Source organism: Cucurbita pepo, chromosome 4 (genome assembly GCF_057944985.1).
Source record: "Cucurbita pepo subsp. pepo isolate OVF chromosome 4, ASM5794498v1, whole genome shotgun sequence".
In the NCBI taxonomy this organism is placed as follows: domain Eukaryota; kingdom Viridiplantae; phylum Streptophyta; class Magnoliopsida; order Cucurbitales; family Cucurbitaceae; genus Cucurbita; species Cucurbita pepo.
This window is the reverse complement of record NC_141801.1, coordinates 8,965,794-8,992,286: the sequence shown is the minus strand read 5'-3', so window position 1 is coordinate 8,992,286 and position 26,493 is coordinate 8,965,794. Positions and strand designations below refer to the sequence as shown.

The window sequence follows — 26,493 nt, the reverse complement described above, 5'->3', positions numbered from 1 at the left end:
AATTAATTACTTATTAATTTTTTTTTTTTTTTTAACATTTTGGATAATGTAATATTAGATTAAAAATAAATATAATATTCATATTACAAACTAAATTTGATTTTTTTTTTGTTAAACTAAATAAGTGTAAAAAGAGAGGAAAAGTTGTATCTACTTTCTTATACCATAGTAATCATGAAAAATAAGATTTTTAATAAAAATATAATTATAAATAACTTTAACAATGAACCAATGTAAATTAGGAAAATAATGTTGTAGAGTTCAAACCTAAAACTGATGTCATAGGCTCATAAAGGTTTACTCGGATTTCAAAGGACGGAATCAAACTTTCATTAAAGATATATTTGTGACAACGACTTAAGCTAGCCAAGTAAGTGACCTTACTATCGACATGGTTATATTTGATGTTGACACGTGCATGTGGTTCTGCACGTGTCATATATACTGATATGTGTGAATTGTCTGTGGATCGATATGCTTCTTATTTGTTATGTATATGTTATAATATGTGAATTGTTTGATAATAATTACGGTACGATGAGTTCAATGATATGTTTGAGATAGGATACAAGAAGGATGCACAAAACGAAATGTAACGATAGGAGTAAAATACGTTCATGAAACATTAAGGTTAGATTACATACCAGAGTGATATGGATAAGAGAGATTGATGGAAGAATACGGTTAGGCTACGGGTAGAAAGGGATAGGTTTGTGATAGATTGATAGAACGATAGCGTTAGGTTAAGTTCTTGTAATGAGATGACTAAGGTACGTTCACGTAATGATATGTCTATGATAGATATAAGAACGTTAAGGCTATGATAAGTTAGAGAATGATATGACTATGAAGTGTTTACGTTATGACTCGTTTATGATATGATACATTGTGATGCAATATGTCATGGTATGATGTGTATATGATGCAATGTTATGTTAAAAGCATAGAATGTTATATTAGGTCTCTTAAATTGTGTGTATACAACATGATATGAATGACATGAAATTACGATAAATGGCATGAAGTATAACTCTGTTAGAATTATGTATGATTTGAGAAACGATATGACATAATGATGAACGATATCTGAAACGATATAAAAAATGATATGATATGTACATAATGCTAGCGGGGTTGTATGAAAGGATAATGAAAATGGAAAAGTTTTGGGACCTCATGCATTATGTGTGCTCATGCATTTGGGGGGATACCCCTATCCCATCACGAGAGTACGGACGCTTACATCCAATGGCAGGACAACGATCATTATGCTTTGCATAGCACTGTCGTGACGGTTACTAGTTCTAGCGGGTGTCCAGCCTAAGGGGCTCCCAGAGTATGCCCACCGGATAAGGAAAGTGGCCCAGCGGTGTGCGAACTAGCTGGTGAGCCCATACTCGCACGTATGGGTTGTGTGTAGAGTATATGGTACACGTTCACACGTATGGGCTGTGTGTAGAGTATATGGTACACGTCCAAAATTACCCGTTAGGACAGCACCGTAGGAAAAACGAAACGAAAGATAGGTCCCATCATCTTATTGCATGTGATTGTTGCATTTAACCACAATAGTGAGGTCACTTACTGAGTATTTCTTTAGATACTCAAGCCATATGCTACTATATTTTTCAGGTTAAGGAAAGGCATTCCTGTACGGCTGACGACGGCATCGCAACTCGAGACCATGGCACATGCATAAGGTAGTGGTATTTTTTTTCTTAGTCTTAGGCTAGAATAGGATGTATTTAACTTAAACTCGTATTCATTTTATTTAGTCTTTTGTTGTGTCGTTTTAAAGATGTTTTCGAAACACATAGGTCCATGGCTGTGTTTTAAGATAAAGGTTATGTTTTATGGAATTTAAATGAAGTCTTCCGCATTCAATGTTTATGATACGTATACAGTAGCGACCTTAAATTAAGTAGAAAATTTCGGGTCGTTACAGTCATGTTGCATCATGATAAGTTTTTCTAATACACAACCCGTAGTTGATATTAAAATGATGAATATATGAAAACTTATGCATGCATGTTACTTAAAGTAATATGTGAAGGATGTCTTGTGTCACATAAATGATTTTAAAATGAAAAATATAAGGACCTCAAGCATATTGTATGCTCTTTTATTAATCGAAATACTTCCCTTTTATGATGATGAGTACGAACGCGTACACTATGATGATGATGATGCATTGCATGATATTTAAGGGTTTGCTGTACCTCTGAACGTCCTGCTACAACCAACTAGCCTGACTATGATGGGCTTAGGGAGTGTGCGAACCCTTGGTGGGTTCACGCTCACACGTATTGGTCGTGTGTAGGGAAGTACTACACATCCAATTTGTCCGAAGTTGAGGGCCCTCTATGATGGTTTTAAATGATAGGTCCTTTATCATGATTCGATGTAGTTGCATTCTATGACCCCAATAGTACGGACACTTACTAAGTATTTCTTAAATACTCAAGTCATGTGTTACTTCTATATTTCAGATAAAGGTATGGTACCTCTGTATGGTTGACGGCAACATCGCAAATCGCAATTAAAGATCATGACACATGCAAAGTGTAGTTGTATTTAGTTTCATATCGTAGGGTAGGGTTAGTAAAAGTGTAAAGTTTATGGGTATTTTTTTTATTATTAATTATGCACGTGTAAAAATAAATAATAATGTGTTAATAAATTAACAAGAGTTAAATAGATCATTTAATAATAATAATAACGACGCAATAATTAATTTTGACATTATGTAATAAAAGATAATTAAATAATAAATTTAAAATAGAGAGACGTTATGTCTACGAGGGATGAGAAGTTATAACAAAAGATACGAAAAGCTTATTAAATAAATCTGAAAAATATTAATTAACTAATAAATTATGATTAATTAAAATGAGTTGGCATAAAATTATTTTTAAATAATTATAATTAATTACTTATTAATTGTTATGTTTTTTTTTATTTTTTTTTATCGTTTTGGATAATGTAATATTATATTAAAAATAAATATAATATTCATATTACAAACTAAATTTGATTTTTTTTTGTTAAACTAAATAAGTCTAATATAATATATTATAAATTATATCATATTTTAAATATTAATTATATAAAAAGTATATAACATAATTATAATCATCAATAAATTATTAGTTTATATTCAATTTAATATTAATTGGTAACGAAATTAGTTTCATGATTTATAAATATATTACAAAATATTTATAAAAATTGTATGATATCTAAATAATAATAATTAATATCGGTAGCTGAAATCATTTTCGGATCGACAACAACAAAATGTAACCTAGCTTGTCGCAAACTAATTTCTTTACGGTTTTTCTTAACTTATTCATCCATAATATGGGGTGTACATCCAACCTAACAACCCGGACCAGCCCAACCCGAATTATAGGGGTTGAGTTGGGTTGCTTTTTCTGAACCTTGAAACTCGGTTCGGTTTCGGGTTCATAGGATAAAAAACTCGAGTTGTCCCTTGCAGATCTACTTACCATTGATTTAAGAGATTTTTGCATGGTTAAAGCTATCACGAGTTTTTGTTGGAGAAGGAACCAAAACTTTACGATCTAATTGCTAATTTGATTTAGTCGAGTTGGTTCGGTTCCACTCAGGTTAAAACACAAATTTAATAGCCACTCTCCCACATACAGTCGTGCAAAACACGCGCCGAGAGTGTTTTCTACTGAGCACAACAATGGCGGGCAATTCATTTCAGCTCTACAACGATGTCTCGGACTCTTCTTCATCACCATCTCTTGTTATATACTGCTTCACCTCTCCTTCTCTTTCGTATCTCGCTCTTGTTCGTTCTCTCAATCTTTCCGCTTAGATTCTCTCTCCCGTCTCTCCCTGCAATTCCATGGAAGACGCTCTTCTCGATGCTGGCATGGACGAAGTCCAGAAGCGCCGCATGTTCGATGATCAGTGCGTATTCCCTTACCCTTTCTGGTTTCTGATGTAGGGTTTCGGATATCGTTTAGCTTCTTGTTTTTACGGTTTTTATGCTTTTTTGTTTATTGATTTGATGTTTGAGGTTTTTGTGGAGATGAAACCCTACATTCTACATTCAGTTGAACTTTTTGGAGCCATTCTCGTCAATTTGTGCTTTATGTTAGTTGTAATAGTCTTCTATTTCTGCCTCTGTCTCTTTCTGATGTTGATTTTCACGTTCTTCTTTTCATTTTCTACGGTTTTTATGTGCTTTTGTTGCTTTTGAATTTGATTCTTTGAAGTGACTATGTTGATCTGGGGGAAAAGAGTGAGATCGGAGCATGTGCTCTGCTTGTTCGTCCCCTTTTCCGCTCGTTTGTCTGCTTAGCATGTGCTCTACTTGTTGGTGAAAGTATTAGAAACCACGACTCTCCATAATGGTATGATATTGTCCACTTTGAGTATAAGCTCTCACGAATGAAGATGTATTCCTTACTTATAAACTCTTGATTATCCTCTTAATTAGTTCATGTGAGACTCTCTCCTAGAACAAAGTACACCATTGAGCCTCTCCTGAGACCTATACAACCCTCGAACAACCTCCCCTTAATTGAGGCTCGACTTTTTTCTTTGGAGCCCTCGAACAAAGTACACCCTTTGTTCGACACTTGAGCCATTTTTTTACTACACCTTCGAGGCTCACAACTTCTTTGTTCGGCATTTGAGGAACTATGTTAGAAACCACGACTCTCCCTCCTAATAATCCTTAACAGGAAGTAGTATTTGAATGGGGGAAAGAATTAAATAGGAGTCTCTTTTTTCCATGAAAGGGAATGAGAAGTTGTCGATCAAGTGTTTGAAACCAGTCTAATTGCATTTCATTTGAGGTTCTTGGTGATTTGATGCTTAAAATTTCTTGGATCCTTGGCTGAACAAGGAACCCTTCTGGTTAATTTGTATGATACAATGTTTGAGTTTGAATAATGGGCATGACCAAGACTTTGATCCCACCGTACCCACTGTTCTGCAAGTAAGAAATGTTGCAGGAATTCAAGTTTGAGATCTTTGTCTTGGTTGAATCACCACTAAATACAAAACTTAGTCTCTGATGAATCGAACTCGTTAATATATTTTTCAACCTCCTATGTTGCTGGACAGATGCATTTTAGTGGATGAGAACGATCGTGTCGTGGGTCATGAATCCAAGTATAACTGTAAGTCAAATCTTTTCCTGTATTGATTTCTTTGAAGCAAGTTCTTATGACAAAGCTAACCGTTGCTATGGTTTGTTAGGAACCACGAACCTCTACAATGGTATAATATTGTCCTCTTTGAGCTCTAGGTAGATTGATAATGCCCAATGCTCTCATCTAACCTGCAGGTCACTTGATGGAAAATATCGAATCTAAGAACTGGCTGCATCGCGCTTTCAGCGTCTTTCTATTCAACTCCAAATATGAACTGCTTATTCAGGTATGTTATTTAGGTTTGATTCGGATGGTCTCTGAAATGGTTGCTGTTTGATCTATATATACTCTTCGAGTTCTTTTCAGCGATCGTCTTGAACGACCACTTGCTTGGATTTCCTTTTAAGCTTTGGAGTTTGTATCTTTTGGCCATTAGTCTCTTTTCACGAAGATCTCTCCTTAACTTCTATGGAAAGAGTTAAAGTTTGTGATAATCAATATGCATTTCTTTTGATGATGTTTTTGACAGAAATGAACTATTGTTTTCATGGCATCTATGGTATGGTTGTCATTAACATGGTTAATTCTATGTTATCTATGAAGCAACGATCTGCTAAAAAGGTGACGTTTCCGCTTGCGTGGACGGACTCGTGCTGCAGCCATCCATTGTATAAAGAATCTGATCTAATTGAGGAGGATGCCCTTGGTATGTCTATAACAAACGTTAGATCTGCTCCTTACTCTTTTTGAACCTCCATAATATGGATCTTCCTTTACATGAAAACAACCAGGTGCAAGGAAGGCTGCCCAACGGAAGCTGTTGCACGAACTCGGTATCCCTGCTGAAGATATCCCGGTCGACCAGATCATTCCGGTTGGTCGAATGCTATACAAGGCACCCTCAGATGTCAAATGGGGGGAGCATGAATGTACTTTCCCTGACTATAACTCATCTGTTTACAACTTGAGCTGAATTGGTATCACATTTGTTTCTAATAAGTGTAACGTGCAGTGGACTATCTCCTCTTCATCGTTCGAGATGTTAATGTGAACCCGAACCCGAACGAAGTGGCGGATGTGAAGTACGTAAACAAGGAGGAGTTGAAGGAGCTTGTGAGGAAAGTAGATGGTGGAGAAGAGGGCTTGAAGCTGTCTCCTTGGTTCAGGCTTGTTGTGGACAATTTTCTGTTCAAATGGTGGGATCATGTGGAGAAGGGGACTCTCAAGAAAGTTGCTGACATGAAAACAATTCACAAGTTGACCTGAGATCTGAACCTCATCCTCTATGCGACTGTTTGGTTTCAGGTTATGTTATACTATTTGAGAATAAGATATGTGAGAGAAGAATGTCGGTGAATAAAATATGTAATGACGTCAGATCTCTACTAACCGAAAGATCTTACGGTTTATAGCATATTCTATTATCTATAAATAAACAGTTAAAACTTCGTCATAAAACACTCTCATGGACTTACATGTTCGAAAACGTCTTTAAAACAACATAAGAAAATACTAAATAAAACATTAAAAGTAAAAACATCCCGTACTAATCTAAAGTCTAAGAAATGAAATACTACTATCCTATGCATGTGTTATGGTTTTTACTTGCGATGTTGTCATCAGCTGCACAAAGTTGTCTTGCCTTTACCTAAAACAGGAGTAACACGTGGCTTGAGTTTTTTAAGAAATACTCAGTAAGTGACTCCACTATTGAAATTAGGGAATGCAAACACATGCAACCTATGATGGACCTATCGTTAAAATCATTACAGGGTTGGCCTCCATTCCAGACGAAACAAAATTGAATGTGTAGTACCCTACACACGATCCACACATGCGAGCGTGAATTCCCATGCGGTTCGCACCCTCTCCCTGAATCCATCATAGTTGGGCTAGTTGTCTCTAGTCGAACGTCTAGAGGTTAGAAACCTGTAAGTGTCATGCGAGACATGATGATGATCATCATCATCATAGTGTGTGCGTCCGTACTCATCATCATAAATGGAGGAGTAACTTGGTGCATATGAACAAATAAAATGCATGAGGTCCTTATAATTTTCATCTTTAAATTATTCTGATGACATAGCCTTATACATCATTTATGCATTACAATAAGTAACTTGCATGCGTTGGCTTTCATACGTTCATCATCATTAACATCAAATAAGGTTGTGTCTTAGAAAATATGTTGTCATAATGCATCATGACATTTAGTACACGCACATTATCATGCATCTTACATCATCATACTATCATGCATTATCATCATATCATCATATAACATCATCACATCGTTATAATGGTATCAGAGCCAGACACCAAGCGATGTGCGAGTGAGGTCGTTGAGCCTTGAAGGGGGTAGATTATGAGATCCTACATTGATGGAGAAAAATGAGTGTCAGCGAGGACACTAAACCCCAAAGGGGAGAAGATTATGAGATCCCACATCAATTGGAGAGGGAAACGAGTGGCAGTGAGGACATCAGGCCTTAAAGGGGGGGTGGATTGTGAGATCCCGCTGAGAGAAGAATGATACTTTTTTTTATAAGGGCGTGGCTTCTTAGTAGACACGTTTTAGAACTTTAAGGGAAAACCCGAAAGAGAAAGCTCAAAGCAAAGCCATGAGAGCTATGGTCATTTCTTATAGGTAATAATAGAGCTTAGCACGATGACTTGGTATTAAAGTAGTGAATTAGTACTAAAAATATTCTTTATACCTTACTTCATTACATATATTTGATTTTAAATAATTAATACTTTATGAGGCCCACCTATCTCAAATGGAAAACAAAATCATTTTTTCTAATCCTATCTTAAACTTTTGAGATGATAATTGATATCTTATCTACTAAACTATGCTCGAATCGACCCGTCATTCTTACATTAATAAGTTTGACATATTGCGTAAGAATAAAAGTAATATTGATACTCATCAACATGATGCCTAAAAGTAATATTGATACTCATCGACATGGTGCCTAAAAGTAATATTGATACTCATCGACATGGTGTCTATCAATGAACATAGCATCGATACTCATCTTGTACACTAATTTTCTTCTCAATATTCTACATTTTTTGTATTTTTTGATTGGATGGATGATATAATATTCTAAAAAATGGTTGGTAATTTCTCTTTTATTCCATCTATTGAACTTTTTTTTAGATGAATTTTCCTCTTATTTAAACTTTTAAACTAAAAAAAAAAAAAAAAAAAAAAAAAAAAGAGGGAAGATTTAGTTATATTTAGGAGAAGGTGAGTGCCATAATTGGGTTTCACATAACAAACTGATTCCTCAGAATTTCTTCCCTTTTCACTCAATCGTCTTCCATCTTTTCCTCTGCTTTTCTCACTTGTTCTTCAATCCCCCCATCTCCTTCTTCCTTCCTCTACACCTTCAACACTCCCTTTCCGCCCCATCTTCCTAAGGTATTTCATTCCTTCTTTCCTTTTCATTTCGCTTTTTTCCTGTTTCAAATTGATTTTGATTTGCGCGATTCAGATTTCCGTTCTTCTCACTTGTTTCATGCTCATTTTCGCCCAAAATCAATGTTTCTTTTATTTATTTTTTTCATTTTTGTTGTTGTTCAGGTTAGAAATGAGTGAAGTTTGTGTTTCTGACGCTGATTAATTGGGTTTGATCATGTTGGTTATGTTCGTTTTCTCGGATTTCAGATGGGTTTTTGTTTAGATCTGTGAATTCCATTGTTAATGTTGTTTTGTTTGTTTATTTACTCTAAACGTTGGATCGTGGAGATTGAGGATTAATGGGATTTGTACGCAATGGGATCAATCATTTCTGTGTTGATTTAATGACTATTGTTGATCTTTTTCTGTTTATCAATTTCTTCGCATTCCTATGTACCTTGCCACTTGTCTGATTTGGATTTGATGTTACTTTTTCCCGAATGAAATTTCTGCACCACAATACATTGTATGTGGCTATGTGCTTTTTGGCTTGCTTTTTTATCCTTTAGCTCTCTGTTTTTGTAATCATTCTTTAAGGCAGCAGAAGAAAAGTACATGGATAATCAAGAAGCAGGGATCTCATCTGATAACTGTTGTCTTTTTTCTTTTCTTCTTTTCTAGAACAAAACTGATATATTTATGGTAATTGCTTACCTTCTGTATTGAAAAGCTAGAATTTGCAAAGAGAAATATGGGGAGGATTAGAAGAGTTGTGAGAAAGAATGATGCTTTTTTACTAAGTGAGTCTAATAGAGGGAGAGCGGAGGAAGAGTTTGAGATCTCATATCGTTTGGAGAGGGGAACGAACCATTCCTCATAAGGGTGTGGAAACCTTTCCCTAGTAGATGCGTTTTAAAATCGTGAGGCTGACGACGATACGTAATGGGCCAAAGCGGACAATATCTTCTAGTGGTGGGCTTGAGCTGTTACAAATGGTATCAGAGCGAGGCACCAGGCAGTGTGTCAACGAGGACGCTGACCCCCAAGGGGGTGGACTGTGAGATCTCACATCGATTGGAAAGGGGAATGAAGCATTCCTTATAAGGGTGTGGAACTGTGAGATCTCACATCGATTGGAAAGGGGAATGAAGCATTCCTTATAAGGGTGTGGAAACCTTTCCCTAATAGGCGCATTTTAAAATCGTGAGGGTGACGGAGATACATAATGGGCCAAAGCGGACAATATCTACTAACGGTGGGGCTTGGGCTGTTACAAATGGTATCAGAGCAAGACACCGGGCAGTGTGCCAGCAAGGACACCGGCCCCCAAGGGGGTGGATTGTGAGATCCCACATTGGTCGGAGGGGAAAAAACATTCCTTATAAGAGTGTGAAAACCTTTCCTTCGTAGACACGTTTGAAAACCGTGAGGCTGACGGCGATGCGTAACGGGCAAAGTGGACAATATCTACGAGCGGTGGGATTGGGCTGTTACGAATAGTTTTGAGAGATGAGAGAATGCAAAGTGTAAGCTTTGGATGCAAACTTCAGATGGTATTCAAGTTCAAAGGAAAAATCCCCTTGTTTTTGGTTGGTTAAATTGGTTTTCCCTGAAAGGATAGATAACAAGGAGAAGACCAAGGTCATCTCTTCCTTTCTGTTCTACTGTGCAAGCTTTATGGCTTAAGCTGCTGACCTTTTTCAACTTATCCTTGCTGATGTCTAGAAGAGTGAAGAACTCTTATGTTGTTGAGTTTATGTTATGAGGTCACAGTTCTTGGGACAAAGCTAAGACAGGATCGTAGGCAGCATTGGTCGACCCATAGGTCTTTTTATGTGCATTCGGATTCGGAAGTTATAGGTTGTTTGTCTATAACTGGCTTATTGCTCTTATGGTAGGGTAGTAGTGAAGAAAGCGTTTTAAGTGACCAGACATGGACAAAAGTGGAGAATGAAAGACTCGAAAGGGATCAAGTTTCTCATATCATATATAAAACATTGATTCTAGCTCTTCACCCGTGGAGAATCAGAAGAATCTAGGCTTGTGACAGCTTTAGTGCTGTTTGATAGAATTTATGGCTTAAGAGACAAAATAATCTTTAATGATTTGCACAAAAGTTTTGGGTCTATTTAAGGAAGTCATAATTTTGTTCCTTCTTCTTAGTGCCTTGTAACGGCTACCCTGCTTCTTTGTGTCCGGGTTGTAGAACCTTATAAGTTGAGGAATGTCACAATAAGAGAATTATCTTACCGAGTATGTTGATAAGTGGGATTAGTGTGAGATCCCACGTCAATGGAAGAGGAGAATGAAACATTTCTTATAAGGGTGTGTAAACCTCTCTCTATTAGATACGTTTTAAAACCTCAAGGAGAAATCCGAAAGGGAAAGTCCAAAGAAGACAATATCTACTAGCGGTGAGCTTGAACGGGTACAATTATTCATATTTAAATGTTCTAGTTTTTGAAATAGTATAGAAAATTTGAACTTTGAAATGCGTTTCTGGTAACTCGTGAGCTCCATTTTACAAGAACCGAACAACAAATACAAGAATGACATGGATAAACCCTTGATCTTGTCATTGACCTTTGTGATCAGGAGACTTCCAATAAGTGTGCTATCTTTTCCAAGAGGATATTGCTCTGCTATGGCTCAAAGTTGGTTGTGATGTTCTGCTTTCTACTGCACACGAACATATAAGCCTTTTGCTTTTACTTGCTTCTGATATTGTTTTTATCAGCAAAGTCCTTGTACTTGTGTTTTCTTTCAAGAAATGACCAAATAGCAGAATCTCTGGTTCACTGAATTCAATATTTGGTTACAAACACAAGGTGCTGGGAGCAAATGGCCTTGGTTACCACTGCAGAAGTTTGTGATGCTAATCCACAGCTCATTGTGAGTGGTGAACTCCGAGCCCTGGAGCCAATCTTCCAGATATATGGGCGACGCCAAGTGTTTTCAGGACCAGTAGTGACACTAAAGGTGTTTGAAGACAATGTGTTGGTCCGTGAGTTCCTGGAGGAGAAGGGTAAGGGCAGAGTTCTTGTGGTGGATGGAGGCGGTAGCAAGAGGTGTGCAATATTGGGTGGCAATCCTGTTGTCCAAGCTCAGAACAACGGATGGGCTGGCATAGTTGTGAATGGTTGTGTCCGAGACGTGGATGAAATCAATGGGTGTGATATTGGGGTCAGGGCTCTGGCTTCACATCCAATGAAAGCCAACAAGAAGCGGGTTGGAGAGAAGCACGTCCCTATAACTGTGGGCGGGACAAGGATCATGGATGGGGAGTGGCTGTATGCTGATACCGATGGGATTCTGGTTTCACGGACTGAGTTGTCTGTTTAGAGAAGTGTTGTTCAAAGATTTTGATGGCAGGATGATATTGTTAGACAAGAGCATGAGCAAGAGCTTGTCAGTAATGGTGTTGATGTCTATTATATTTATCATTAAGATTATGTTATGTGGTTTGAATGATGAACTGCTGCTTTATGTGGCCTTTATTGTTGTATGCAACATGTTAATGGTAAACTTGATCATTTTGAATCTTTGTTTTGTCTATAGAACTGAGTTCAGGTGGGCGATTCTTCTGCTAAAAGAGGGCTTTTCGGTTGCAGCTATGTGTTACGGTTGTACTATTTGTACTGTGTATCGTCGTGATCTTGATACTATCATGACAAGACTTAAGGAGAACAAAAGTATGACTGTGCACTATATAAAGGCAAGTAAGCACTTTCTGTGATTTGTAATTTACTCGTTGTTTGACAGATAAAAGAAGGTTTTCTGGGTAGCAGCTATGTGTCACAGTCGTACTTTTTCAGCTGTGCATCGTCGTGATCTTGATTGGTTCATGACAATGCTTAAGGAGAACTGAAGTACGACGGTTACACTATGCAAATGCAAGTAAACACTTTATGTGGTTTGCAATTTACTCGTTGTTTGACAGATAAAAGGTCTTCTGGGTTGCAACTATGTGTCATAGTCGTACTTTTTGAGCTGGGCATTATCGTGATCTTGATTGGTTCATGACAATGCTTAAAGAGAACAGAAGTACGACGGTTACACTATGCAAATGCAAGTAAGCACTTTATGTGATTTGCAATTTACTTGTTTGACATCTAAAAGAGGGTCTTCTGAGTTGCAACTATGTGTCACGGTCGTACTTTTTGAATCGTGCATTGTCGTGATCTTAATACCATGACAAGCTTTGAAGAGAACAAAAGTACGACAGTGACACTATGCAAATGCAATTACTTTCCGTGGTTTGCAATCCACTCGATGTTTAAGTTTCAATAAATTAAGACCACATTGAAACCACTTAATAGTAAGAACTAAGATTATATTTGTGTATTAATTCAGTGATAGAGCCTCGTTTGAACTCTAATCCTGTGCTAACATGATCATAATTCAACTGTTGGATAATATCATTCTATCGTGAAGGTCCATGATTCTTAACATTATATCTCGATTACTGGGACAAAATTGTAATTTAACTCAAAATTAAAATTATAACCATTGTAATTTAACTCAATATTTGTGCGAAAAATAATTTTTTTAATCCAAATTTTTTGCATGGAATAAAATTAAAACAAAGGATAAGCATTTATGCATGAAACTGAACTCCTTTTGCCAGGTGGCAAATGGCAAATGCCACGTCATACACTCTTCACATGCATCTCTTACACGTGTGAAAACCACCACATTTCGTCTCTTCAAAATTCCTCCTCTCTGTTTCCCCGACTCTCTCGACTCTCTCACAGGTCCGCCATGGATCCCGACGACGAACTCCAACAATCCGGCCGCCTAATCTCGAAACCCTCCGATTTATTCAACAAAATCGTATTCCTCCAAGCGGATTTAATCTACCACGCAATCGCCTTCCTCATCGCTCCAATCTCCACTCTCCTATCCCTAATCTCGGAATCATTCCACCGCGCAGAAGAGGCGAAATCAACCGTCGAGTACGCCGTCCGAAAATCCCCCTCTGCCGTGGCGCATCGGGTGAGACTGGCAGTGAGGAGACTGAGTTACGGCCTTGTGGCGGCGGCGTTCATGTGCATGATAATGATCCTGCTTCTGGCGACAGCGGCGAGTGTGAGCGCGGTGGCGATTAGGTTCTGGATCGAAGAACCGGTGGCAACGAGGGGGAATTTGAACTTCGATTACACTGTGGCGCGCCCTAGGGCATTGTATGGAGTGGATTATAGAGGTGGAATGAAGATGAAGAAGACGAAGAATTTGGGGATTCCGGTAGGGCACACGTTTTCTGTATCGGTGATTCTTTTGATGCCTGAATCTCAGTTCAATCGGGCGGTTGGAGTTTTTCAGGTAATTTTTTTTTAATATTTATTATACCTAATTTAATTCTCTGCATTAATATGACTCTTTTTCTTTTCCTAAAAAAATACTTTAATAATACTCTTAAATTAAAAAGAAAATCTAAAAAAAAAAAAAAAAAATTAATGTCAGTTTTACCCTTTTAATTCTGAACATTTTCATTAATACCCTTCTAACATTTTTTTTGGAAAATACCTTTTTAACTCTAAAATTTTCATTATTACTGGTTCAAAAATACCCTTTTTACCCTTTTAATTTAAATTTTTTTTTATGAATTTTTCTTTTTAAATTGGGGGTTATTAAAAATAAATAAATAAATATATATATCCGAATAACCTGTCTCCGAATGATCTTAGGTTTATAATGAAGGAATACTATCTCCCGTGTAATGATCATAGTTTTATAAAACCAGTGTAAGACCTTTTGAGGATCACTACACGGGAGATAGTATTCCTTCATTATAAACCTAGGATCTTTCGGATAAACCTAGGATCATTCCTTCATTATAAACCTAGGATTGTTAGGATCGTTGAGAGACTTTCATTAATATATATATATATATATATATATATATATATATTATATATAATTTTTTTTTTTTTGAAAATTTATTTATTTTTAATAGTTAAAATGATATTAATGATTTTTTTTTTTTTTTTATCTTTTAAAGTTTAGAAAATAAAATATTTTATTAGTTGTTTTATTTAAAATTAAAATTATATTTGGGGATATAAATACTTTTACTCATTTAGTTGAGTGCAGAGCTAATATCAACAAATGGGAACATAATAGCCGGTTCAAGCCAACCCTGCATGCTCCGGTTCAGAAGCACGCCGGTTCGGTTCACACGAACTTTTCTTTCGAGTCTCCCTCTACTCTTAGGACTCTCAACCGAATCTCAAAAGCTAACCTTCCCTGTTCTAAAGCACAAAGAACAAAGCTACCAACGAAGCGGAGCCATTCAAGTTACTATCACCCCTCGCGTCGGAACCTCGGCCCTCCCCGAGCTCTACGAAGCTCATATTCTAATAAACTCGAAACTACCATGGACGAAAGAGTTGGTCCATCGATGGCGATGGACTTGCTTTCTATGGTCATCGTTCTATTTGTACCTAACGTTTCTAGCGATCTTCGTGTACTTTTGGAAGCCGATCGTGTTTCGTGCAGTGACACTGACTCGTTTCGGTTTTGATCGGGAAGCTTCGATGAGCAAGGAAGTGGAGAAGTCGTTCGATGAGATGGCGGAGGTAACGGTGGAGTTGTTGAGGAAATGGCAAGAGATGAGGAGGAAGAGGAAGGCTGCATTGTTCGGGTACGACGAAGATGTTGGGTCGACGTCTGCGTCGAGTATAAGTTGTAGTAGAGAGTATATTGGTTCTATTTTCGAGGAAGATGTCGGGGACTCGGAGTCGACGGTTCTAGAAGGTTGGGAGGAGTAGCTTATGGTTTTGTAATTTTGTAATGGACACAATTGGTTAACACCATTGGAAGCTTTCTAACTCAAAAAACCATTTAACTATGTATTTACTAACTATTTAATTGGAGAGATATTTTGTTAAGATACAGATGACGGGTTTCACGTCAGATCACACGTCAGATCATAAGTGACCTTACTACATGATCTTACTACTAATATGATTAGAAGTTGATGCGACGTGTCTTGTGAAATGTCCGTGATATGTTATCTTAATGTTATGATGTGACATGTTGAAGATACGATATATGCTATGGTATAATACGTTTGACGATACAAAACATGCTGTGACGTGTTTTATGATATATACGTGCATGATATGATATGATACGTCGAAGGATATATTATGTGCATGATATGACAAATGATATGAATGATACGAGAGTCAACTAAAACGGAAGGAGATTGTTTTACATGATAATGAATGAAAATGTTGGGACTTCATGCATTATTGTATGTATTATGGTGTGTTCATACATCGGGAAATATCCATCTTCTATGGTGGTACAGACACGTACACTACTAGGCAGAAAAACAATCGTTAAATTTATTACAATGCTGCAACCGTCGTTATACCCCTAACAGGTGTTCGGCATCAACAACTCCCAAAGAATGTTCACCTATGTGGACCGTGGGTAGAACAGTGAATCCACATCCAACACAGTATTTTAAGATGAAGTTTAAACGCTTATTTCCGCACAAAATTAATTACATTATAATGAAAATAGCGGCTCTATACATATATATGAAGAACGAGGACCAGAATTCCTCATTCATTCTCCATTTAAATATAGATTTTTGTCAACTACGAGTCTTTGCGAGGTCCCGACCCCAACAAAATATAACAAAATTTTTAATAAAATATTACTAATATGTTAGAAAAATGTTCTTATTTAGAGAGAGAGAGAAAGAGATAGTTACACAATGACAAGAAATTCGGAAAAAAAATAGTTTATTGTTTTGGATATTGTTTATTTTAAGGTTTGTGTTGTAAAGTTTGTGGACTTTAATCTAACAAAATTCAAATTTTAATAATTATATTATAATTATTATTGTGTGGATACCAAATATTGTTTCAAACGTTAAATTTAATTTTTTTTTGTTATTTTCTATTTTTAAAATTTCTCTTTCTTCATTATTTCTAGGATCTCATTGCTTAAATATATATTTTTTAAAAAAATTATTACATTCTAATATTCAATTATATTTCATCCCGAGTCAATACATTTTCAAAATTTCCATTTTAGTCCTCCAAATTTAAAAAACTAACAACTCTTAGTCGATGAGCTATACCCATATCGACAAGACATCAAATATGGGTATTAATATTTTACACGTACACTTATGAATGGTACCAAAGATGACTCCGACCCATTTGAATTTCTGATCTTTTGGTCAAACATAAATGTTTTTCTTCGTTGACTTTTTGATCGGGATTGAACGTTTTTTTTTTTTTTTTTAATTCAATAACATATCGGTGTATACGAATTGGAAGCTATAATATAATAAAGTTCGTAAAGAACAAAGAAGAAAAAAGAAGAGAAGAAGAAGATCTTATGAATCTATTTTAAGAAAAGAAATTACACCTAACAGAATTTACGCTTATTTCTATCTTCCTTTCAAATTTATTTATTTGTTTGTTTGTAGTTTTTTCTTTTTCCATTTTGAACCAATTTTTTTTACCTTTTTTTACTTTTTTTACTTTTTTACTTTTTTACTGTTTTATTTTCTTTGAATGTCATTGAAATTTGTTCTATCTTCCAGTTGAAAGGTATGATTTTTACTGCGACTGAAGCTGTAAAATTATGTTAAATTACCGTTTTTACTGTGTCATGAAATGAATGCAGTTCATGGAGGTCTATGGCGAGCACAGAGCCTCTAAATTTGGTGATGATGATGTTCTTGTGGATGTCAATGGTGGCAGCTTGGCTGATAGACGAGCTTCCAAGAGAGGGAGAAATGGGTTCAATATCGCTATGGCTCGGTGCCCGTTAGGTTCGTCGATGGTTCGATCTCCTTTCCTCACAATTCCTTCCGGGTTTAGCCCGACCGTGTTGCTTGATTCGCCGATTATGTTGCTCAATACCCATGTGAGATTTCTTCTTTCTTCTTGTTTTCTTGTGATTTGAACATCTGATCTTGAGGAATGATCAGATCTGGTGAACGAATGAGTTGATCGGGAATGTTTTGTTATTGAAATCGTATGGATCTCTTGTTGGGTTGTTTTAATTTTATGAGGAAATCTTAACCGTAGAGGTATTTGATCTCGTTCTAGATTGGGCTGATGTTTGGAGGATGAATTCTTCGAACTAGCTAGGGTTAATAAGAGCTAACGTAAATGATAGAAGGTTTCGAAGAAATGGATTCGGTTGGTTTGTGAACTAATAGATTTGATTGGATTGGATCGGATGTTATGTCAGGATATTCCATCTCCAACAACGGGCACTTTTCCGATACATTCCATAAAGGATGAGAATTCGTTGTTGAATCCTATCATGCTTGAAGATGGGAGTAGCTATGGCAGTGAGGATTCGTACTACAGGTTCACGCCTCGTGGGGAGCTCCGGCTTGGAAATCAGGTAATTGATGCTAATATTTCTTTTATAAGCTATAATTTTGTCGAATGTGTGAACGAGAAGGCATTGCTTCTCGAGTAAGATATGACACTCGAGTAGTACGAGAGTAATGCATGAATAAAATAAGACTATCTAAATGAGAAACATCTCGAGGACATGCAAATAGGGTAATAATTGCCTTGAAAACGATAGTTATACTAACAGAGCGTAGTTTCTTTTTCGGTTGCTAGTTTAGAACAATTCTATGTTGGATGATCCCGAAAATTTTTTGTGGGAACAACCAAGACAACTAAATAACATGATCGGGATGCTAACGATTGTTAGGATCATTAGGCATTGAACTTATTCAAATCCCGAGTTGAGTATTTCAATGAATAATAATATTAAAAAAAATTAAAGCGAAACAGAAATCTTATACGAGCCAAAACCTTTTCGAATATTTATCTAAAAAAAATTTGATTAGTTTCAAAAAAAAAAAAAATATATATATATATAGTTCAACCTAAGTTAACGTAGTGACTTCCTGAATAGAATTATATTGTAATGACTCAAACTCTTAAAACACGACAATCTAATTTTAAAACACGACCATCCTAGGTTTATCTCATCGTCTAAGATGTCCTTTTTCTTGTCTTCGTCTGATTTTTATTTATTTTTTTATTTTTTTAGAATTATTGAATATTAAAAATACTCAGTAACTAACTAATAATTTATGACTCGAACTTTTGCTTATTTAGGAGAAAGATACGGTCGGTGTGATATAGTTTGACCCAAATTAACATACTGACTTCCCAAATAGAATTACAAGAACTCTGTATAGTAACGACCCTACCTCTTAAAACACGACTTACCCATGATTAAAAACCTTTAAATCTATCTCAAAATCAATCCCGGGTTTATCTCATGCAAGGTCAGTCGTCTAAGATGCTCTTGTTCTCGTCCTTGTCTGAATTTTTTTTTAGAAATATTGAGTATTAAAAATACCCGAGTAGCTAACAAGAATGATTCATGATTCGAACTTTTGATCGTTCAGGAAGGTGAAACGGATCATCAAACACTGATGGATTATGAATTACTAGCTGATTTTCCCAAAGAGGGTTGTTCTGTATTAGAACAATATGAACTGGGTTCATCCTCTACTGATAAGAACAATGTGGAAACCTGTCTTTCCTCTGTAACTCATAATCAAGACATTGAGCTGCCGGCGCCGCCGCCGCCGTTAGAAACAGAACACAAAGGGTCTTATGTTCCTGTCGGAATGCTAAAAACATCAGAAGATGGATACAACTGGAGAAAGTACGGGCAGAAACAGGTGAAGGGCAGCGAATATCCAAGAAGCTATTACAAATGCACGCATCCAAATTGTATAGTAAAGAAGAAGGTGGAGCGATCGCTTGACGGTCAGATCACAGAGATCATATATACCGGCGCTCATAATCATTCTAAGCCGGACCCCACTCGCCGGGCTCTGTTGGGATCAGTGCTAGCTCAAGATGATGCTCCGGACACCGGCGAAGGCGGTGGTAGCCGTGCCAAACTTGAAGGTGGACTGCCATGGCGGAACAGTCACTATGGGGTGAAGGATTGGAGCGTTGATGGGCTAGAAAGAACATCCTCTGTTTCAGCTGTGACAGAGCTTTCTGAGCCATTGTATGGGAAAACTGTTGGTGGGTTTGAATCCATTGAAACTCCCGAGCTTTCCTCCACTCTTGCTAGCCATGATGATGACGACGGCGGAGGAAGCGGCGGCGGTGGAAACGATGATGATGAACTAACAAATCAGGGGAGTATTTCAGCTGATGATGCAGAGCCTGAGCTGAAAAGAAGGTAAAGAACAACAAAAAAAAAAACATTATGGGGTTTGTTAAAAACGTGTTTTTGTTCATTAATTACAAGGTTTAATCATTGTTGCAGGCGGAAAGAGGGGATTTCCATGGAGACAAGCTTGGGTTCGCGCTCTGTTCGTGAACAGAGAGTAGTAGTTCAAATCGAAACAGAGTTCGACATACTTGAAGATGGGTATCGATGGAGGAAATATGGCCAAAAAGTTGTGAAAGGAAACCCAAATCCAAGGTAAAAAACATTCAAATCCAAGCTAGAAATCGTTTTTACTGCATTTTATGAAATGGGTTTGTTCTTCAGGAGCTATTACAAGTGCACAAGTGCAGGGTGTTCAGTAAGAAAACATGTCGAGAGAGCATCGCATGATTTGAAATGTGTAATAACAACGTACGAAGGAAAGCACAATCATTTAGTGCCAGCAGCGAGGAACAGCAGCAGCAGCAGCAGTAGCAGCAGCAGCACCGCGCAAGCCTCCTCTGCTGCTGCTGCTGCTACTCAGGCGGCGGCGGCGCCGACAAGAAAGTCAGAAACACAAATCCAAGATCTTTCCACACAGTTTTATCCGACACCTGAATTCAGCAGCCATGAGTATCAGCGGTCGTTTGGAACAGCGCCGCCATTTTGTCAGCTGAAGTTCCCTCCATTGCAGACGGCTTTCCCTGCTTTGGACTTCCCCATTTCGTTGCCATTGAGCCAAAATCTCTCGGCTTTTCAGGTGTTCTTGGCTGAGAGATTCCTCACGCCAAAACAGGAGCATGAGGAGGATAATATCTATGCTTCTTTTCAGGCAATGACTGATACTTCAAGTGGATCTTCTTCTTCCTCTGTTTCCTCTGTTTATCAGCAAGTTATGGGGAAATTTCCATAGCTTTTTCGTTGTTAAAGCTCAGAAATCCATATAAAAGCTTGTTTTTCTGATCAATTTGTGGATTCTTTCAGCTAAAAGATGGCTATTTGGGAATAGACCATTAAGGTTATGAAGAAGAATGGTCGGTGGGAGGTCGTGAAGTCAGTTCTCAGGTGGCTAATTTGGTCGATATTGGTGGCTACCACTTCAGGTTAGATTCATGAACTGAAGAACATTATTGAGTTTCTTGAGCTGAACTGTTGCAGGTGAAGAAGAAGTAAGGCCTGAGTTCTTCATTTCCAGTGTTTTAGATGAATCTTAGGCTTAATGTATGTAGTTGTGGGATGAAAAAATGTAATAAAAGATTGGATCGTCATATATTTGTTCGTTCGTTGTAACTTCGTTATAGGAAAATAATAAAAATGTTATGAGATGATTATACGTTATTTTGATATTCATTTAAATGTGTTATGAACTCTTATATGTGAGACACGTTCTTTAATTTAGATAGCGTGTCAATAAAAGCCTTTTGTTTTGTGGGTATGACCATAAGTGGGACGTTTATGGATATAATGTCATTAAAATGAAGTTGACCCAGAGAGATATGGTTAAACCACGCTTGGCCTTATAAAGTGGTTAGTAGTAGTTGAGTTCGGACAAAAGTTTGGTTTACCCTTCATCAGCTTCATTGCTAGTGTTTTTTAACTACACGACACCATGATCCTCACGTATTCAAAACAATTGTTAGATCATGATCCTCACGTATTCAAAACAATTGTTAGATCATGATCCTCACGTATTCAAAACAATTGTTAGATCATGATCCTCACGTATTCAAAACAATTGTTAGATCGAATCTTCGAATTTCATTGTGAAAAAAAAAAAGGGTTAAGAATGAAACGTATTAACAAAGAGAAATACATGAGATTAACTTAAATAAGTAGTATAAACGTCTCTTGTATACTAGAAAAAGATATGCATATTATGTGTACATACGGGTTCCGTGTATAAACTACACATATCATCATAGCGCTCTTCCCAAATTGTGTTTGTTTCGGTTTTTTAATTGTTTTAATAAAAAAAATTCACCCGATCTTTTTGGAACCATTATTGAAACAATTATTGTGATGCAAAGAATGTGTGAAGATCAATTTTAAAGTATTGTAGTAACTAATATTAAAACGTTCAATAATTAAGAGAACGAGCAAGAATGTATGTAAAAGTTGAAAATAGTTGGGGAAAATGTGTTAATATGATCCAGTTTCGCCTATCGTAGATTATGTCATAAAACATTGATTAAAGCAACTCTCTCAATTCAAGTTGGCTTCAATTGATGGCGGTCTAACCTCGAGACAAATGTAGGAGACTATTATCTTAAAATTCCAAGAAGTCGACCATCACTAGTTAGATGCCCACACACGATTAACACAAAACATATAAATTATTCCTTCAAAACAAATATGATTAACTAGAATGACAGCCACCGTATGAGTATCAATAACTCTAATCACTAGTCATATGAAGATTCTAATTATCTAGATTTGTGAAAAGCGAACAACACTAAAATAATAAATAAATAAACATTTGCTCGCTTGATCTCGAGAATACAAGGAACGGGCACGAGTTAAGGCAACAACGAGCAAGAGTCACAAGTAGTTCAGGCCGTAAAGACAGAGAATAAAAAATATTAAATAACCTAAAAAGTCTTCAGTATAACGATAATATACTCGCACCAAGAACATAAAACCAAACAGCAAAAGCAACATGTCAGAACATCAACATCCCCCAACCCAAGTTTGAGAAATTTGGAAGGGTTTCTCCCAATAGATGAGCAGAATCAATCTTAAAAACCTAACCTGATAATAAAGCTCCATCATTAGAATATGGTATTTGCTTTATACCAAGAGGATTGTTTCTCTTATAAAAATCTAAGCTTCCATTCAGAAATATAGAATGTAGTCCACAAAAACAAAAGTCACCAAACACTATAAAAGGAATCAAACTCCAATCCAAAAGAATTACACGAAGCTTGATAACAGGATGATTGAAATTAGCCACTAAAAGACCAATGCTTCTACCAGCATCTACCAGCAGAGAATTGTGGTGCAGATGCTACTTGGAGACCAAGTACAAGGTGAACAAAAGGTAAGATGGGCGACTGAGAAGAATAGTGTACTGCTAGCATATATTCTCTTCTTTCGTCTTTTTCTTTCGGGCTTACCCTCAAGGTTCTAAAACGTGTCTGCTAGAAAGAGGTTTCCACACCCTTGTAAGGAATGCTTCGGTCCCCTCTCCAATCGACATGGGATCTCACAATCTACCCCCCTAGGGAGCCCAGTGTTCTCGCTGACACCACTTGGTTTCTAGCTCTGTAATACCCAAGCTACCACTAGCAAATATTGTTTTCCTTGAGCTTTCCCTTTCAGGATTCCCCTCAAAAGTTTAAAATAAGTCTGATAGTGAGAGGTTTCCACATCCTTATAAGGAATGCTTCGTTCCCCTCTCCAATCGATATGGGATCTCAAAAACACAAATACGTAAATGTATACAAAAATATTGATATATTGCTATGAAACATCTCAATTATATAAAGCTTATGTAGAGGATAGAAACTCAAAGGCACTCATGACATGGAACAAAGAAACAAGGCACAAACTTGTTGAAAAAAAACCATGATAATTGACAACAAAGAAACTCGGTCATTCATCTGATTCAATTCAGCTATCTTACTTATGCCAAACAGCCCAGCTTTCTCAACATCTAACACAATTCAAACTACCATACAAAGATGATAGAATGTTAAAACATTTAACTTACATCAGGGAAGCCATGACGACCACATTTGGATTTATGATTTCGTCCCTTCATAGTTGGGTCAACCATGAATCAGTTCCCAGTAATCTACTTCCTAAATATCAAAACAATAACAGATATCACAGAATATATTCTGAAGTCATGAACATCTTAAGCCCACAACAATCCAAAAACAAAATTCTAAAGTTTATTTCTCACCAGGCCACTCGAAAAATTCACTTAAATTAAGCATGATAGCAGAGCAATAAGAATAGGAGCACCTCCATCGTTAACAGAACAACCATGATCATGTCTTCTTTTATGTAATATGCATAATTGCAAGAAGCTCATATGTTTTACTCAAACACCTTACAGGTCCACTTCCCATCAGCACCAGAGACAAAACATAGAGAGAACAAGATAATAAAGAAAAAGGAAAAAAAAAAAACAAAAACAGAAACACCCAATACCATAGAATTGAGCCCACCCACCATTATCATCATCCTTGATCACCCAGAAATTCGGATTTCATCACTTCTTTAAACTACCTCTCACACCCGGTTTGCCCTTAGACGCCTCGGCAGCACGATCAACGTGGAGATTCGTAACCTTGTCCTCCTCAAAAGGGATTTTGGGGTGCTTCGACTCGTGATGAATCTGCATAGTCTTTACATCAGGCGCCGTAATCTTGCAGTGTGGACACTCGAACTTGGCATGGCCGCCCTTAACTTGGCCGGACCGGTCAGCGAGACCGGCCTTTCCGCCGCCTCTATTGGTGGTGGCTGCGTCGATCTTCGCGGCGATCTCTTTCGCGGTGTGCTTCTTCGGCTTAGCCTTCCCCGTCATGGTCGATTGATTGTTGCTGTGCTTTCTTTCTGGGAAAATCAAATGAAATCGATCGTTCTTAAAGGAATTTTGTTTTTGATCGAGAGAGAACACGTTCCGAATTGGGAGGGGGGGATTTTTGACAAAAACTGGATTGGGTGGAGAGAAACCCTAGCTACGGTGAATCCAACAATGGCGCTTGCTTTATTTATAGAGGCTAATTTTGTATTTTTCTCTTTTTTTTTTATTTTTATAATTAATTTATTTATTTATTATATTTTTTGCTTGTCTATACATTTTTCATTCATGTTTAATTTAAACATTATTATTATTATTATTATTATTATTATTATTATTATTATTATTATTATTATTATTATTATTATTTTGGAATATTTGTTCTAAATTTGATTTTATTTAGAATTAAAATAAAACAGGCTAGTCGACCAGTCGACGAGCCTCTTTATTATATTGCAGGTGATTATTTTGTAAAATATTAATCTTCTTAATTAGCAAATTTTACGAGAGGTTAAATATTTCATGGGCTTTGTAACGACCCTATTTTTTGCTACTATTTAAGTCGTTACCGTATGCATGATGTGATCTTTTTATATGGAAACTTTTGTTTTAAATAGTTCATAAACGATGTTATGGACTTACATGTTAAAAATAAAATTAGGAAAAAAACAATGTATTGTACTAACCTAAGACTGATAAGCAAAATAAAAATGCAGATATCCTAGTATCGATTCTATGGTTTGTAATGTGATGTCGCTGTCATCCGTATTGGAGTGTCTTGCCTTTACCTTAAATCTAAGAGTAGTACGTGACTTTAAGTGACTCTATTATTGAGGTAAGGGAATGCAAGCACATTCAATGTGGCGACCTATCTTTTTATCATGACATATCATGATTTTAGGCGATTTTTCCATTTGGGTAAAATTGTACGTGTAGTACTTCTCTACATATGACCCACACGTGTGAGTATGAGTCTACCCAGCGGGCTCGCACACCCATTAAGTTAGGAAGGGGTGATTGAACTGAAGACCTGAGTCGTCTTTAATAACCATCTAAAACCAGAACTCAAATAGAACATCATACATTGCAATATGCAAGTAATCTTAGCCTCTTAGGGAGGAGGTGAGCAACCTCTTCCTTTTCGCTTGGTTACAGTACAACATTTGAACTCGAAGCTACGATCAGATCCAATTGGATTCCATCGATCCAGTCAATTGGGTCTTTTCCTATCCAAACGAATCCAAGAACTTGGAACGAGCGGTATGTTTTGGACAGTAGAATGGGGAGAGTGAGAATTGTGCCCATTCTCAATCTAGGCACGAGCAGGAACATCAAAATGAAAGACCAAAGACATGCACATGACAGGGAAGGAGATATTAAACAATACGTGAGATGATGTGATAGGCATTGTGCATTGAAACTGGCATTAGAGGAGACTAGAGGATATGCGGCACCATATTGGTTCAAATCTTCACCGGTGAATATCAATGTCGATGAAGACTTGAAGTATCGACATTTAAGAGGATAAATTGTGTCATTATCCATTAAATTATACTCAAATTAACAATAACGACCCACACACTCACACCAAATGATATCATAGGCCACCCCAAATCTCTGACCAGAGTACAATACAACAGAAACAAACAACACAGCAGAGAAGAAGCATGGTTGAATCTACTTCCAAACCTCCCATCTTTTGGGTATATTCTATCAATGCCAACACACATTCAGAAAAATAACACCCAAAACAAAACAAATGAAAAAACTTCAAGACTCCTTAAGAGACATTTCATCGAACACCTTACGAACATAAACCAAAAAAAACAGAGGAACAACTCTCATCTTTCTCATCTTCTCACACTATAGTAGCAGAAATCCAAACCCCATTCAACAAACTCACAAAACACCATGAAAGCCACAAAAAAAAAAAAAAAAAATTTAAGTCTGTCAGACCGCCATGCGACCATCCCAGCCGAACACAGAGTCGGCCAAGAACGATCCTCTACAGCCGCAGGACCGAAGCCCATTAAGCCATTAATCACGCTCTAGCCGCAGGGCAGTGGTTCATCCACCAGACTTTGGTTCTTGTCTCCTTAGAACTCAAGGACACAGTTGTACAACCTATAGAACAGATCCTGTTCAAGTAAGGTCGTGCCCCTTCAGCTTCCTCTCTACCTTTATATATTATTAATCTTAGCTGACAATTCTCGATGTGGTACATGACCACTTTGTTTTAGGTT

At 36.9% G+C, this 26,493-nt stretch overlaps 4 protein-coding genes and 2 non-coding genes across 8 annotated transcripts; 4 read left to right on the top strand and 2 right to left on the bottom strand.

Moving 5' to 3' along the window:
• The first annotated feature begins 3,649 nt into the window (after nucleotides 1-3,649).
• Nucleotides 3,650-6,593, top strand: LOC147792995 (isopentenyl-diphosphate Delta-isomerase I-like). The gene is made up of 6 exons (XM_023664910.2): nucleotides 3,650-3,942; nucleotides 5,107-5,162; nucleotides 5,330-5,421; nucleotides 5,739-5,841; nucleotides 5,927-6,064; nucleotides 6,148-6,593. The coding sequence occupies exons 1-6, from the start codon at nucleotides 3,878-3,880 to the stop codon at nucleotides 6,399-6,401; spliced, it is 708 nt and encodes a 235-aa protein (XP_023520678.2). The 5' UTR covers nucleotides 3,650-3,877; the 3' UTR covers nucleotides 6,402-6,593.
• Nucleotides 6,594-8,392: 1,799 nt separating this feature from the next.
• LOC111784064 (putative 4-hydroxy-4-methyl-2-oxoglutarate aldolase 2) lies at nucleotides 8,393-12,086 on the top strand. Of its 3 annotated transcripts, XM_087123005.1 has the most exons (3): nucleotides 8,394-8,565; nucleotides 8,728-8,781; nucleotides 11,373-12,086. In XM_087123005.1, coding segments are annotated over exons 2-3 (516 nt in total). In that variant the 5' UTR covers nucleotides 8,394-8,565; nucleotides 8,728-8,779; the 3' UTR covers nucleotides 11,887-12,086. The 3 variants fall into 3 exon arrangements, with proteins under 3 accessions (XP_086979132.1, XP_086979131.1, XP_023520656.1); XM_087123006.1 differs by lacking the exon at nucleotides 8,728-8,781 and having other exon boundaries at nucleotides 8,393-8,565; nucleotides 11,287-12,086; XM_023664888.2 differs by lacking the exon at nucleotides 8,728-8,781 and having other exon boundaries at nucleotides 8,397-8,565.
• A 1,137-nt stretch (nucleotides 12,087-13,223) lies between these two features.
• LOC111784062 (Putative adipose-regulatory protein (Seipin)) lies at nucleotides 13,224-15,591 on the top strand. The gene is made up of 2 exons (XM_023664886.2): nucleotides 13,224-13,866; nucleotides 14,628-15,591. The coding sequence occupies exons 1-2, from the start codon at nucleotides 13,306-13,308 to the stop codon at nucleotides 15,312-15,314; spliced, it is 1,248 nt and encodes a 415-aa protein (XP_023520654.2). The 5' UTR covers nucleotides 13,224-13,305; the 3' UTR covers nucleotides 15,315-15,591.
• Nucleotides 15,592-17,146: 1,555 nt separating this feature from the next.
• Nucleotides 17,147-21,060, top strand: LOC111784087 (putative WRKY transcription factor 2). The gene is made up of 5 exons (XM_087123470.1): nucleotides 17,147-17,439; nucleotides 17,770-17,928; nucleotides 18,959-19,752; nucleotides 19,840-19,998; nucleotides 20,068-21,060. Exons 1-5 carry the CDS (start codon nucleotides 17,191-17,193, stop codon nucleotides 20,633-20,635), a joined length of 1,929 nt encoding a protein of 642 aa, XP_086979596.1. The 5' UTR covers nucleotides 17,147-17,190; the 3' UTR covers nucleotides 20,636-21,060.
• A 2,636-nt stretch (nucleotides 21,061-23,696) lies between these two features.
• LOC111784065 (protein METHYLENE BLUE SENSITIVITY 1) lies at nucleotides 23,697-24,429 on the bottom strand. Its single transcript, XR_015420553.1, has one exon. It is a non-coding gene; the product is annotated as a protein METHYLENE BLUE SENSITIVITY 1 (transcript).
• A 1,765-nt stretch (nucleotides 24,430-26,194) lies between these two features.
• On the bottom strand, nucleotides 26,195-26,406 carry LOC111784089 (small nucleolar RNA U3). Its single transcript, XR_002813481.2, has one exon. It is a non-coding gene; the product is annotated as a small nucleolar RNA U3 (small nucleolar RNA).
• Nucleotides 26,407-26,493: the final 87 nt, after the last annotated feature.